The sequence below is a fragment of the Pelophylax lessonae genome (assembly GCF_965119305.1).
Source record: "Pelophylax lessonae genome assembly, chromosome: 10".
NCBI lineage: Eukaryota > Metazoa > Chordata > Amphibia > Anura > Ranidae > Pelophylax > Pelophylax lessonae.
In genome coordinates this window covers 239427477-239443744 of record NC_138777.1, presented here as the reverse complement: position 1 = coordinate 239443744, position 16268 = coordinate 239427477, and the positions used below count along the sequence as shown (strand labels likewise).

Genomic DNA, 16268 nt, shown 5'->3' with positions numbered 1-16268 from the left:
AGATCTATTAAAGGTGCTGCTAGACTGGCAAAGTTGGGAATCAACCTCCTGTAACACCCCACAATGCCAAGGAAGGAACGCACCTGCTTTTTTGTGAGTGGGCAGGGCCACTTCTGGATGGCCTCTACATCGACAGTTGAAGGCGGTACCAGCGGACTACAAAAATGGGGTGTTGGCATGGCTCTTTGACAGGTGGGGCAGGACTTACAGTAGTTCTTAATTTCCCGACATACTCTGGGCCAATAAAAATGCTGCAAAACCTGTTCCTGCATTTTAGCCATGCCAAGGTGACCCCCAAGTACATGACCATGAGCTAAATGTAGCACTTTAGCCCTAAAAGTTTTTGGTACTACCAATTGTTCCAACACTTCATCATTGACTTTGGTTACCCTGTACAACAAGTCACGATTTACAGCAAAATGGGGGAACTGTGTATCCGCCCCAGGTTGCTGTGACTGTCATCTTTTGCAGAGTCTGCTGCACTGCCTTCCGTGGGTCACCTTTCACCATTTCAGCCTGCTGGGTTACTGCTCTCTGTAAACCTGCTATCTGTTCCATCAGCAAACGGTTTGTCTCTTGCTGTGCAGCATTAGATGCCATTAACGGTTTTAGGAATTCCCCAATTGCCTTTTTCAGAAGTTTTCACAGGCTGTACAGCTTTAATCCAGGACATAGGATTGGCCTGCACCCCTCAAACTGCCCAATGCATTCCTCCACCAATTGTACGGGATCAGAGGGGTGAACAGCCGGCTCAGAGACAGTCCAGTGAAATTAAATGTGCTTTTATCCAGCAAAACAAACAGAAAATGACAGGCTTGTCTTGAAATAATATTCCACAGCAGGGTAAAGCACAGTCTTTGCAGCAAGTAGGCTTACAGGCAACTTATAACACAGCTCTAGCCAGAGCTACAGTCTCTCCTAAGGCTTGGCTCACCCAATACAGGTCACAGACAACAATGGCGCTTCCCTCGCAGTGTGCTGGTATCTTCACTCCTAGCAAGCAGCTCTCCACAAACAACTCCCCACACAGCTCCACTGACACTTTCAGAGCAGGTGCTTAATAAGCAGGTCTGCAAGGGAAGTACCTGCCCTCTATAATTAACCCTCTCTTCAGCCTGTCCCAGGGTGACTCTCTACAATATATTCAATCAACGATTGAAGTATATGCTCCTTGTTGCTGGTTGACGCATTTTGCAAAGTGCCTCCTGAGGACACACTTAGCGAAACGCGTTAACCAGCAACAAGGAGCATATACTTCAACCGTTGATTGAATATATATACTGTAGGTGTTCACAACATTTTTAAGGAAACTGTAGCACACTTTTGTGTATTTAGATATATGTATTTTGTATATATGTGAATTTTTAAATGTAGCTTTGTACGGGCGCCTTCTGTGTTCCTAAACAATGTTAAAATAGAAGAAAATGTTTTAAGAATATCATAAATATGTCTCACGTGAGTGCCATTAAAATCCACCACTAGCAGGACTGTGTCTTGCAGCCTTTTTGCATATATAGGTAAACAATTACTTGAATGAACACAGGAAACTTTTTCTAATCTTTATTTAATTTTTATTTCTGTATCTTTTTTGGATCTTTGGATGGATATCACTTTGCAGCTTGGAATCACCTGCTTGCATTAATTGTACTCTGCTCTAGGTACAGCACATTCTTTATTCTGTCATTATTATATTCACAGCCTGCTGATCATGTGACTGCACTGTACGCTGTAGAGGTCATTGTTTTTGGGAAAGGTTTCCTGAGATCTGAGAACAGTTTCAGGGGTTCTTCTGGAGTAGGAAGGGTGTGAGATGCCACATTATGGACATGAAATTGTGTGATTTCTCCATAGCTGATGGAGGAAATAGTGCGCCTGCAGGAGAAGCTGGACAGAGAACGCAAGGAGAGGAACTACTACCAGCTAGAGGTAGACAAGCTCCACACTTTCTGGGAGATCAACCGCTGCCAGCTGGAGGAAAAAAAAACAGAACTGCCAAACAAAGAACGGGAGATGGAGGAGGCGGAGGAGAAGATCAAGGTGAGGACATCACTTCTTTATGTCATTTCTCTGCAAACATATCAGTCATGATCATACAATTGTGGGGGGCAGGGACAGACATGGCACACCTCCCACTCATTTCCAGTCATCCTAAAGGAGGGTGGGCATTGACAGCAATGCATAGACGTATTACAGTGCAACAACACCGCGCTAAGACTAAATTAACAAGGTGTAAATCACTCCTCAAATCCTAAATGCGTTGCAAGGGAAATTACTTTCCACCAACAAACTAACGTACGTTGGTATGGACCATAAGGTGAGTACCTGGATAGAGAACTGGCTCCAGGGGAGAGTCCAAAGGGTGGTGAAAAATAGGGAGTACTCGGATTGAGCGGGTGTGGAAAGTGGGGTCCCCCAAGGATCCATCCTGGGACCAATCCTGTTTAATTTTTTCATAACCAACCTCGAGGAGGGGATATCTAGCACAATCTCAGTATTTGCGTATGATAATAAGCTAAACAGGCCAATATCTTCTATTCAGGATTTGGAAACCTTACAAGAAGACCTGAACAAAATAATGGGGGGGGGGGGGGCATCTACATGGCAGAAGAGGTTTACTGTTAAAAAATGTAAGGTAATGTTGTATTTGGGTCCCAGAAAAACGAACAGAAGTTACTCGCTGGGGGAGAAGCTCTGGGTGAAGATGGAAAAGGACCTGGCGGTCTTAGTAGACAACAGGCTCAGCAATGGCAAGCAAAGCCAACAGAATACTGGCATGTATAAAAAAGGGGATTCACTCCAGAGATAAAACGATAATTCTCCCACTCAACAAGACTCTGGTCCAGCCACATCTGGAGTATTCCGTCCAGTTCTGGGCACCGGAAGGATGTGCTGGAACTGGAGAGTGGTCAGTACACCTAGGACAATAATTGTGAACTTTGGCACCCCCAGATGTTTTGGAACTACATTTCCCATGATGCTTATGCACTCTGCAGTGTAGTGGAGCATCATAGGAAATGTAGTTCCAATACACCCGGAGGCGCCAAGGTTTGCCATCACTGACCTAGGGGGGACACGGGAGCAGGCAGAATCAACCAGATATTTTACAACATAGAATGGGACAAATGACACTACAAAAGCGCTGTGGTATTTATCATGCTTTATAGGAACAGAAGCTTTTTTTAAATTTCTTTTTAGGGTTACAACAGCTTTAACACATCCGCTTTTAGAAGCAATGGAATAGCTTTTGTTGAGATCAGAGTTCTTTGCTAAAGAAAAAAAAAACTATCATAAAAATAAAAATAAAGCTGCTGCAGGTATAAAATGTAGGCGCTTGGCTACCAAATATTTAAACAGAAGATGTGACCGGGCTATAACCTTACTAAACTCCTATTGTATAAATGTGTAAAAAATTCATAAAGATAAAAATAAATTCATCAGCAATAATCATAATTTATTCCAAAAAATATGCAAAGTGCAATGTGTCAAATCTTATCCAAAATACTTTGTTTTAAAATACTTTTTATTAAGTTTCAAGTTTTACACATATACAGACTAAACATATAACAAATGTACTTACAAAACAAGAAAAAAGAAGAAATAAATGTAATAAATAAATATAATAATGATTTGTTATAGTATACAGCAGTCATCCCTAGAGGCCTGTATACACAATCAGAAAATCGGGTGAAAAATACTGCTTTCAAAGCAATCGTACGATAATCTGATTGTTAGTACTCGGCTTTCATCCGAAATTATCCGAAGGAACAAACATGAACATTTTTATCATATGATACCAGATCATACGATTTTCATTTAACCACTTCAGCTCCAGAAGATTTACTCCCCTTAATGACCAGGCCATTTTTTGCGTTACTTTAATGGACAATTGCGCGGTCGTGCCGCGCTGTACCCAAATAAAATGTATATCCTTTTTTTTCCCACAAATAGAGCTTCCTTTTAGTGGTAGTTGATCACCTCTGCGTTTTTCTTTGTGTGTTATATACAAAAAAAGACAATTCTGAAAAAAACAATATTTTTAACTTTCTGCCATAAAACATTCCCAATAAAAAAATTGTAAAAAATCGAATTTCTTCATCAATGTAGGCCAATATGTATTCTGCTATATACCGGTATTTTTGGTAAAAAAATATCCCAATATTGATTGGTTTGCACAAAAGTTATAGCGGCTACAAACTAAGGGATATATTTTATTTTTTACGAGTAATGGCGGCGATCAGCAACTTATAGCAGGACTGCGATATTGCAGCGGACAAAATCGGACACCTAACTGACACTTTTGACACATTTTTACAGTGATCAGTGCTAAAAATATGAACTGTCACTGTACTAATGACACTGGCAGGGAAGGGAATATCCCTATTTGGCAGAGCAGAGTCAGGATGGCCTCGGGAAAGAGAGAGGACTGAAGGAGCACATGCTCCACAAACGCGTCTAGGAGATCTCCCTGTACCTGGAAGTGATGTCAGAATGAGCCGTGTGAGCGCCCTGCTGCTTTAGGAAATGCCGGCAAGCACTGGCGGCAAGCAGCCGAGGCCATCCTCCCGAGGCCAAGCAGCCGAGGCCATCCTCCCGAGGCCAAGCAGCCGAGGCCATCCTCCCGAGGCCAAGCTGCCGAGGCCATCCAGCCGAGGCCATACTCCCGAGGCCAAGCAGCCGAGGCCATCCTCCCGAGGCCAAGCAGCCGAGGCCATCCTCCCGAGGCCAAGCAGCCGAGGCCATCCTGCCGAGGCCGTCCTGACTCATCTGCCAAATACAGATATCTTGTAGCGCTGTCTCAATGCCAATACAAGGCTTGTCTTTGTGAGTACATTTCTGCTAAGCTGTTATTAAACTTCATATGCTACACTTAGATGGCGCTTGGATTTCCTTCTCAGCCATCCACAAGCCTCTTCTTTCTTGCACACTGAGTTGCCACCTTAAGGCTCGGTTTCCACTAGTGCGACTTGCGGTGCGACTTGACACATGTCAAGTCGCACAGCAAGTCAAAAGCCATTGCTTTCAATGGGGCCCGTTTCCACTGCCGCGGCTTCAGTTGCGGCGACTTCAAAAGTAGATCGTGCACTACTTTTGAGCCGCCTTCAGTGCGACTTCCCTCTATATATGAGGGACAAGTTTAACTGAAGCCGCAGTTTACTTTCGCTATGAAGTCGTGCTAGAAGTAGCACGACTTCGTAGCCGCACTAGTGGAAACCTAGCCTAAAGGAGCTGCATATGGACTTGTACTATGGATTGTCTATGAACTTAATTGTTGTTTTTTCTATTTATTATCCCGATCGTTACCAAATGGGCTCAGTCGTATCTCCCTTTTTTGTGCCAAAAAGTTTGTCCTATTTTGTTATGGTAAGAGTAAAGATAATGTGGTGCTGTGCTATTAGAGTGGTTCACTGTGAAGTATACAGTATCTCACAAAAGTAAGTACACCCCTCACATTTTTGTAAATATTTTATTCTATTTTTTCATGTGACAACACTGAAGAAATGACACTTTGCTACAATGTAAAGTAGTGAGCATACAGCTTGTATAACAGTGAAAATTTGCTGTCCCCTCAAAATAACTCAACACACAGCCATTAATGTCTAAACCGCTGGCAACAAAAGTGAGTACACCCCTAAGTGACAATGTCCAAATTGGGCCCAAAATGTCAATATTTTGTGTGGCCACCATTATTTTCCAGCATTGCCTTAACCCTCTTGGGCATGGAGTTCACCAGAGCTTGACAGATTCCCACTGGAGTCCTCTTCCCCTCCTCCATGGGGATATCACGGAGCTGGTGGATGTTAAAGACCTTGCTCCCACCTTCTGTTTGAGGATGCCCCACAGATCCTCAATAGGGTTTAGGTCTGGAGACATGCTTGGTCAGTCCATCACCTTTACCCTCAGCTTCTTTAGCAAGGCAGTGATCGTCTTGGAGGTGTGTTTGGGGTCTAAATCATGTTGGAAAACTGCCCTGCTGCCCAGTCTCCGAAGGGAGGGGATCATGCTCTGCTTCAGTATGTTACAATACATGTTGGCATTCATGATTCCCTCAATGATCTGTAGATCCCCAGTGCCGGCAGCACTCATGCAGCCCCAGACCATGACACTCCCACCACCATGCTTGACTGTAGGAAGACACACTTGTCTTTGTACTCCTCACCTGGTTGCCCCCACACACGCCTGACACCATCTGACACCAAATAAGTTTATCTTGGTCTCATCAGAGCACAGGAGATGGTTCCAGTAATCCATGTCCTTAGTCTGCTTGTCTTCAGCTCACTGTTTGCGGGCTTTCTTGTGCATCATCTTTAGAAGAGACTTCCTTCTGGGATGACAGCCATGCAGACCAATTTGATGCAGTGTGCGGCGTATGGTCTGAGCACTGACAGGCTGACCCCTCACCCCTTCAACCTCTGCAGCAATACTGGCAGCACTCATACGTCTATTTCCCAAAGACAACCTCTGGATATGACGCTGAGCACGTGCACTCAACTTCTTTGGTGGACAATGGCGAGGCCTGTTCTGAGTGGAACCTGTCCTGTTATACCGCTGTATGGTCTTGGCCACCGTGCTGCAGCTCAGTTTCAGGGTCTTGGCAATCTTCTTATAGCCTAGGCCATCTTTATGTAGAGCAACAATTCTTTTTTTCAGATCCTCAGAGAGTTCTTTGCCATGAGGTGCCATGTTGAACTTCCAGTGACCAGTATGAGAGAGTGAGAGCGATAACACCAAATCTAACACACCTGCTCCCCATTCACACCTGAGACCTTGTAACACTAACGAGTCACATGACACCGGGGAGGGAAAATGGCTAGCTGGGCCCAATTTGGACATTGTCACTTAGGGGTGTACTCACTTTTGTTGCCAGCAGTTTAGACATTAATGGCTGTGTGTTGAGTTATTTTGAGGGGACAGTAAATTTACACTTTTATACAAGCTGTACACTCACTACTTTACATTGTAGCAAAGTCTCATTTCTTCAGTGTTGTCACATGAAAAGATAGAATAAAATATTTACACAAATGTGAGGGTGTACTTACTTTTATCAGACACTGTATATACAGAGGATGTAATCATTGTGGAATACATACAGAGGACACCGCCATTGTAAAGGAGAATTTGTATCCATATTTTGCATTGCTCACTTTGCTGATCCGGATGTGAGTCTCTGAGTTGCAGACAAGACACATTTTCTTCTCCTTTAAGTCAGCAATTTCCTGGAAACAGAAAAACTTCCCTGCAGTAAAATCCAGAGCCGGCCATATGGAGCCGGCACATCATTTATCATAATCGCATTTTACCGCCAGGTATTGGGAACGAAGAGCAGAGCTGCACCAAATTCTTAAAGGGCAACACCAACCAAAACCAATGCTGTGCTGTTAGGGAGTCAGCGCTGTCAGTGTCTCGCTTCTACATTCCCCAGTTGGAGGGCAGATTCCCAGTTTTTTTTTTTTTGTTAATATGCATTATTGAGCATGTATCAATGGGATGCAACACCTTTATTTAACTTAGCATTGGCTGCAGTTGGTGGGCAGATCCTCAATTTTATAGCAATGGCTGCAGTTGGTGGGCAGATCTGGTGCTTTGGATATGTTGACAATTTAGTCCCTAGGAGTTGCAAGTAGCTGGGGGTGATTAAAGTTGGCGCTTCAAAGCTGAAATATCCATTTTGGAAGGGCTTTCCATGTTTTTTGGGGTCTTAGAGTCCTTACACTCGGTCCGGTAAAACAGGTGGCTGAAAAAACATCTTTACCGCCCCCCCTGGCCGCCCACCCAGCCTGGACCCATAGAGCCGGACAGGGCTGTACACGTGCTGCAGCATTTTTAGCTTGGACTGCAGACTTTGACAGGCGGCACCACCTGCCAGACTCACCTATTGAGTTCAGAGGAGCCGCACTGACTGAGCTGATGGGGAATTGAGCGATTGAATGATGCACGGCCGGCTATAAAGTGTATGTCCAGGCATTATGTACATACACACACTGCCTATGATTGGGGTGTACAATGCACATACACACACTGCCTATGATTGGGGTGTACAATGCACATACACACACTGCCTATGATTGGGGGGTACAATGTACATACACACACTGCCTATGATTGGGGTGTACAATGCACATACACACACTGCCTATGATTGGGGTGTACAATGCACATACACACACTGCCTATGATTGGGGTGTACAATGTACATACACACACTGCCTATGATTGGGGTGTACAATGCACATACACACACTGCCTATGATTGGGGTGTACAATGTACATACACACACTGCCTATGATTGGGGTGTACAATGTACATACACACACTGCCTATGATTGGGGTGTACAATGTACATACACACACTGCCTATGATTGGGGTGTACAATGTACATACACACACTGCCTATGATTGGGGTGTACAATGCACATACATACACACTGCCTATGATTGGGGTGTACAATGTACATACATACACACTGCCTATGATTGGGGTGTACAATGCACATACACACACTGCCTATGATTGGGGAGTACAATGCACATACACACACTGCCTATGATTGGGGTGTACAATGTACATACACACACTGCCTATGATTGGGGGGTACAATGTACATACACACACTGCCTATGATTGGGGTGTACAATGTACATACACACACTGCCTATGATTGGGGTGTACAATGTACATACACACACTGCCTATGATTGGAGTGTACAATGCACATACACACACTGCCTATGATTGGGGTGTACAATGCACATACACACACTGCCTATGATTGGGGTGTACAATGCACATACACACACTGCCTATGATTGGGGGGTGTGCAATGCACATACACACACTGCCTATGATTGGGGTGTACAATGCACATACACACACTGCCTATGATTGGGGGGTGTACAATGTACATACACACACTGCCTATGATTGGGGGGTGTACAATGTACATACACACACTGCCTATGATTGGGGTGTACAATGCACATACACACACTGCCTATGATTGGGGTGTACAATGCACATACACACACTGCCTATGATTGGGGTGTACAATGCACATACACACACTGCCTATGATTGGGGTGTACAATGCACATACACACACTGCCTATGATTGGGGTGTACAATGCACATACACACACTGCCTATGATTGGGGGTGTACAATGCACATACACACACTGCCTATGATTGGGGTGTACAATGTACATACACACACTGCCTATGATTGGAGTGTACAATGCACATACACACACTGCCTATGATTGGGGTGTACAATGCACATACACACACTGCCTATGATTGGGGTGTACAATGCACATACACACACTGCCTATGATTGGGGTGTACAATGCACATACACACACTGCCTATGATTGGGGGGTGTGCAATGCACATACACACACTGCCTATGATTGGGGTGTACAATGCACATACACACACTGCCTATGATTGGGGGGTGTACAATGTACATACACACACTGCCTATGATTGGGGGGTGTACAATGTACATACACACACTGCCTATGATTGGGGGGTGTACAATGTACATACACACACTGCCTATGATTGGGGTGTATAATGCACATACACACACTGCCTATGATTGGGGTGTACAATGCACATACACACACTGCCTATGATTGGGGTGTACAATGCACATACACACACTGCCTATGATTGGGGTGTACAATGCACATACACACACTGCCTATGATTGGGGTGTACAATGCACATACACACACTGCCTATGATTGGGGTGTACAATGCACATACACACACTGCCTATGATTGGGGAGTACAATGTACATACACACACTGCCTATGATTGGGGTGTACAATGCACATACACACACTGCCTATGATTGGGGGTGTACAATGCACATACACACACTGCCTATGATTGGGGTGTACAATGCACATACACACACTGCCTATGATTGGGGTGTACAATGCACATACACACACTGCCTATGATTGGGGTGTACAATGCACATACACACACTGCCTATGATTGGGGTGTACAATGTACATACACACACTGCCTATGATTGGGGGGTGTACAATGCACATACACACACTGACTATGATTGGGGTGTACAATGCACATACACACACTGCCTATGATTGGGGTGTACAATGTACATACACACACTGCCTATGATTGGGGGGAGTACAATGTACATACACACACTGCCTATGATTGGGGTGTACAATGTACATACACACACTGCCTATGATTGGGGTGTACAATGTACATACACACACTGCCTATAATTGGGGGGTGTGCAATCCCGGCTGTTGGCAGACTCGATCCGAACACACCTGAGCCCATCACTAGTGATAACCCCGGATGATGCCTGAACAAAGTTGGCTCAGTCCTTCTAGAGAGAAAAGCAGATCTGTGGATTGTCGGGGGTAGAACGGTGATCTCTATGGGGGGTAATAAATACCCGGAGGTGTTACATTTACACATTTCTCTGCATGTCTGTAAATAACATGAAGAACAAAACAGATGCTACTGCCACTTAGGGTAACTCCAATTTTGTAGGGAAACAATGAGCAAATAAAAATGAAAAATAAAATAATATAACATATAATTGTGACACAAGTCATATTGTAATTAAATGTTATTAAAAATTCCCTTTCCTTTCCAATCTGCAGCCGTTGTTATTTTCTGTAAAATACAATATGGCCACCTGGAGGCGCTCTTTACACAGATGGTATACAGACCCCACCCCCCCAGAAATGTCATTTCCTGCTTGTGTGATTGGCTCACTGATTTTCCCAGAAGTCTGCACTAAGATACAAGTCAGATTTTTGGCATCCCCTGCAACAAAAATGTCAATTTTGGTGAGAAAACCCCAACAGGAAACCATGTGTAAAGGGGTGCAGACCCTGCCACTTCCCTCATTAGAGCCCTGCAAGTGCAGCAGCTGATTGATCATTATAAAGTCACTCACATTCACTCTGCACATGGACACAGAGAAACAAACTGATATTTCTTGTCCTCTTCAGGTATATAAGCAGAAAGTGAAGCATCTCCAGGAGGAGCATCAGAAGAACATCTCGGAGCAGAGGGCAGCGTTGCTATGAAGCTGGCACAACAGGGTCACCACTCTCAGGAGAGCCTGCTAAGTGAAGATATACGCGGACTGCGGGAGGATATCAAGGAGCAGAAGCTGGCCAATGAGATGGTGTTGAAGGATCTCAAAATGGTAAGAGAAAAAGGGTGGAGCCAAACTAAATTCTCCGCTGCAAACATTTTTTCACCTTAAGGCCCCTTTCACACTTATGTGACCTGAAAGTTGTGCAATTTTGATGCGACTTGACGCCATCCCTGTAATCTGGAGGTCTATGGACCTCAAGTCTCATCAAAGTTAAACCAAAGTAGTGCAGAGTCTTCTTTGAAGTCGCACAGATATGAACGATACTCATTGGAAATCATGGGGTACGACTTGTCATGCTAATTTGCAGTCCCAAGTCGCACAAGTGTGAAAGGGGCTTTATCCCCGCAGAAAATCCCCTTCACAGACTCCTCATGTATTCCTGAGGTTTTGTTGTTACATTTCTAATGGCGTCTCATTGTATTTGGCAGAAACATGACGAAGAGATGACGCGGGAAAGGAAAGACTTTGAGAGACAAATGAAAGGTCAGTACTGTGATGGCGGCAGAACGCTCACACACAATGAGGCGCCACACCTTCCATCTACTTGGCTCTAACGCCACAATCTCCCCAACTCCATTCACAGAAATGGAAAAAAAATATGAGCAGAAAATGGGCATTCTGCGAGATGAGCTGGATCTGCGCAGGAAGATGGAGATTCACGAAGTGGAGGAGAGGAAGAACAGGCAAATCAACACTCTGATGAAAAACCACGAAAAGGCCTTAAGTGACATGAAAAATTACTATAAAGACGCCACAGTGCAAAATCAGGCTCTAATCGACAAACTTAAGGTAAAGTGACAGGAATTATAGACTCCATTATATACCAAAGCAGCCCACTTCATCTAAATGAAACATAGAATAATAGGGGTTTTTTGTTAAAGAATCTGTCCCCCGAACATCGCCCCCCCCCCCCCCTTCCACAATATGTGTCTGCTGTACCATCTACTGGTATGAGGAAGTCTGTCCTCTCCTCCCCCCCATACCCCCAATATGTGTCTGCTGTACCATCTACTGGTATGAGGAAGTCTGTTCTCTCCTCCCCCCCATACCCCTAATATGTGTCTGCTGTACCATCTACTGGTATGAGGAAGTCTGTTCTCTCCTCCCCCCATACCCCCAATATGTGCCTGCTGTACCATCTACTGGTATGAGGAAGTCTCCTGTTCTCTCCTCCCCCCCCCCCCCAATATGTGTCTGCTGTACCATCCACTGGTATGAGAAAGGCTGTTCTCTCCTCCCCCCCCCCATACCCCCAATATGTGTCTGCTGTACCATGTACTGGTATGAGGAAGTCTCCTGTTCTCTCCTCCACCCCTCCCCCCCATATGTGCCTGCTGTACCATGTACTGGTATGAGGAAGTCTCCTGTTCTCCCCCCCCCCATATGTGTCTGCTGTACCATGTACTGGTATGAGGAAGTCTGTTCTCTCCTCCCCCCCATACCCCCAATATGTGTCTGCTGTACCATCTACTGGTATGAGGAAGTCTCCTGTTCTCTCCTCCCCCCCCATACCCCCAATATGTGTATGCTGTACCATGTACTGGTACGAGGAAGTCTCCTGTTCTCTCCTTCCTCCACCCCCCCCCCCCCCCATATGTGTCTGCTGTACCATGCTAATCCAATAATGAGACTTGTGCTGGCATTACCCCCCCCCCGGCATAGCCATATACTCCTCCCCCAGCGCCTTATGAAGCTGAGAACATGAGAACAGAGGTCTAGCGATCCTAAAAGGGGTAAAAAAGGGTTTTTTTTTTTTTTTTTATCTATACACAAATGTTTTGCCTTTAATTTCTATTTTAAACTGGGTTGTTTTACAAAATGTATTAAATTGAAGGTAGGGTAACATGGAGCAGTATTTTCCGGTACATCACTCACTGGGAGATTGCTGCCATCCTTTTTCCTTCATTGGCGGCTTCTATAGAGCTACTGACCAGAAATGATACATCCTTCTCAGAGGTCTCCTTTTCTGGTATTTTCAAAGAGGGTCAGCAACAGCAGCCACCATTGGTTGTCCAGGACGCAACTACTGTAAGATTGAGCAATCAGATTGTGACAGTAGCTGGCTTAACGGTTTCTCCAATGCAGATGTGGGGGGGGGGGGTCATATTTATTTATAGTTCTGTATGACATCCTTCTTTCAGGCCTCAGACAGTGCTGATATAGACGCAGGTAAGATTCACATTATAGTTGGTGGCAGTGAAATCGTGCTCAACACCTGAACAAGTCATACATGAAGCCCTCATTCACCCTGAACACGGCTTTGAAATCGTGCAACTTCATCTGACATCGCACAATTTGAAAGCCGGGACTTCTGGTGCGACTTGAAAGACATCTGTAAGGCTTTATGCACAGATGTCTTTTGTAGTCGCACCCGAAATCGGCAATAATAGTGCAGGAACTACTTTTGCAAATTGGTGCGTTGCTGCAAAGTCGGCGTCACACCGATTGGAACGGTGCCTTTGCCAGCAATAAGCTGCGACTTATTATGCGATTTGACCTGTTAAATCACATGACAAATCGCTTCAACATGAACGAGGGCAAACTTCTCAAATCGCACTACTCGAAATCGTATATATTAGGACACTGCCAAAGAAACACATTAGATGCTACTTCAGGTACGATTTGTAAGTCGTATGTCGTGCCTGAAGTCGTACTGGGCTAAATCAGAAATAAAAGGCAAAACATTTGTGTATAGATATAAAAAAAATTTAAATTATAAATACTTTTTTCCTCAGGAGACTTCCTCATACCAGTACATGGTACAGCAGACACATATGGGGGGGGGGGGAACAGGAGATTTCTTCATACCAGTACATGGTACAGCAGACATACATCGGAGGAGGGGGGAGGATAAAAGACTTCTTCATACCAGTACATGGTACAGCAGACACATATCGGGGGGAGGGGGGGAAAGAACAGGAGACTTCCTCATACCAGTACATGATACAGCAGACACATATCAGGAAGAGGAAATGTTGGGGGTACAGATTCTTTAGGCAATCTTTGTGGGGTGCTTCTTTAATCTATGAGGTGATGGTTTGTGCTTCTGTTATGTCATCTTCTATTTTAATGACATAATATTGTAAAACGCACTACAATTGGTCCTAAACCCTGCCTGAAATGAGCCTAGAGGATACTTGGCATGAGAAAATGGGCAGCTTGATAGAAGTGACAGAATAAAGGTTCAGCCTATAATATGGCCCTTTACACTTCACACCGTGTATAAACCATAGAAAACCATAAATTCTCCTATTTACTTCCTTTTGGTCTGATGAATATACCATTAAAGTGGAATTGTATGAATACCCTTACTAAGCCTAATCTACTCCCACCTCCATTCTAAGCTTCTTAGTCCCGGTTCACACATACAGTATGTGATTCGCAGCACACTGCTCTTCAGATTTTATGGCTGAATTCGCATCGCATTTGGACCTGGTTTTACTTACCTATTCTGAAGCCACTCCCATCACATGATCGGGTCCCAGCTCTGGTGTTCTATCAGATTACCGCTACCCGCCAGATTGTGTAACGGAATTGACGTTCCGACCAAAATATACTTCCTGCGCTATGCGTTCCAATATGCGTTCCACAGCGTTATGCGTTCCAAACACTTCATGATCTGACAGGAAGCAGTATTCTGATAGAACACCCATGAGGACATCTTACTACACCCAGCTACGGCTTCAATTTCAGAGTAATTTTAGCAATTAGGTAAGCGTTTATAAATAAATATTTTGTATATTGACATCTGTGAGGCTGTTTTGATGTGACATTTTGAAAGAAGCTGGACACCAGCAGTTGGAAGGTGGCAGAGGCCATGTTGGTACGCCCCACACTGCTCAGTGGAGGCCATGTTGGTACACCCCGCACTGCTCAGCTGAGACCATGTTGGTACATCACAGACTACTCAGTGGAGGCCATGTTGGTACTCCCCACACTACTCAGCGGACGCCATGTTGGTACATCCCGCACTGCTCAGCAGAGGCCATGTTGGTACATCCCACACTGCTCAGCGGAGGCCATGTTGGTACAACCTGTACTACTCAGTGGAGGCCATGTTGGTAAATCCCACACTGCTCAACCGAGGCCATGTTGGTACACCCCGCACTACTCAGCAGAGGCCATGTTGGTACATCCTGCACTGCTCAGCGGAGGCCATGTTGGTACATCCCGCACTGCTCAGTGGAGGCCATGTTGGTACACCCCGCACTACTCAGCAGAGGCCATGTTGGTACATCCTGCACTGCTCAGCGGAGGCCATGTTGGTACACCCCGCACTGCTCAGTGGAGGCCATGTTTGTACACCCCGCACTGCTCAGCACTAAACCTTTTATCAGCGCAGATACTCTAAAATTGGTGAAGCATAAATATATGTACAAAAGTAGGTGATAAAAGATGCTAAATGGTAATAAATACTTATACATTCTTCATCAATCTTCAAACAAGAAATAACAAAGTGCTCATGTGTAAGATTGAGTATCACAAAAAAAAAAAAAAACACCAATAAAGTGCTTGAGTGATCTGAAGGTGACCAAGAAATTGCTGGATCGATTGCAACTCAGTATCCTGTGCGAAGTGAGCAACTGTGAAGAAATCAGTTGCGTATATATACTGATCTAAAGATCAGCCAAAAAAACAAAGAAAAATATAAAAAATGAAAAAGTGCCCTATGAAGAGTGTTCTGGTGACACTACAGAATTAGCTGCAGATTTCTGGTGCTCCATTGACCTTCCTCTGCTTCCTCCTCATTTCCGTCTCCTTCTCTCGATTTGGTAGCGCATAGGTTTATCTCTATATACTAAACCTTTTATGCTTTCAAAATTAAACATCCAAACAGAATCACAGATGTCAATATGCAATATTTATTTATATACGCTCACTTTATTGCTAAAGTTAATTTGAAATTCAGGGGGTGGTGGCTGCGATGTGAAGCTGAGAGGACGCACTGGGCTTGAGCTCCGCTCCTTACCTTATCCTTCTGATCCCATCGGTATTCATCTGTCTACGTTGCTCCACTTTCATCCTCACCCTGGGGTCCAAGAAGACAGGGGGCACCTCGCGGGCTCCTCCGCTTTCCCCGGGGAAGCTCCGATCCGCCAAATCCT

General features: G+C 44.7%; 1 protein-coding gene across 1 annotated transcript in view; it reads left to right on the top strand.

Moving 5' to 3' along the window:
• DRC4 (dynein regulatory complex subunit 4) overlaps nt 1–16268 on the top strand; it is a gene marked incomplete at its 5' end in the record, with an annotated part of 112314 nt that overhangs the window by 34068 nt on the left and 61978 nt on the right. The window contains 6 exon segments of the mRNA XM_082271062.1: nt 1852–2037; nt 11012–11066; nt 11069–11211; nt 11592–11646; nt 11747–11952; nt 13305–13332. Of these exon segments, the coding sequence (XP_082127188.1) occupies nt 1852–2037; nt 11012–11066; nt 11069–11211; nt 11592–11646; nt 11747–11952; nt 13305–13332 (673 nt within the window).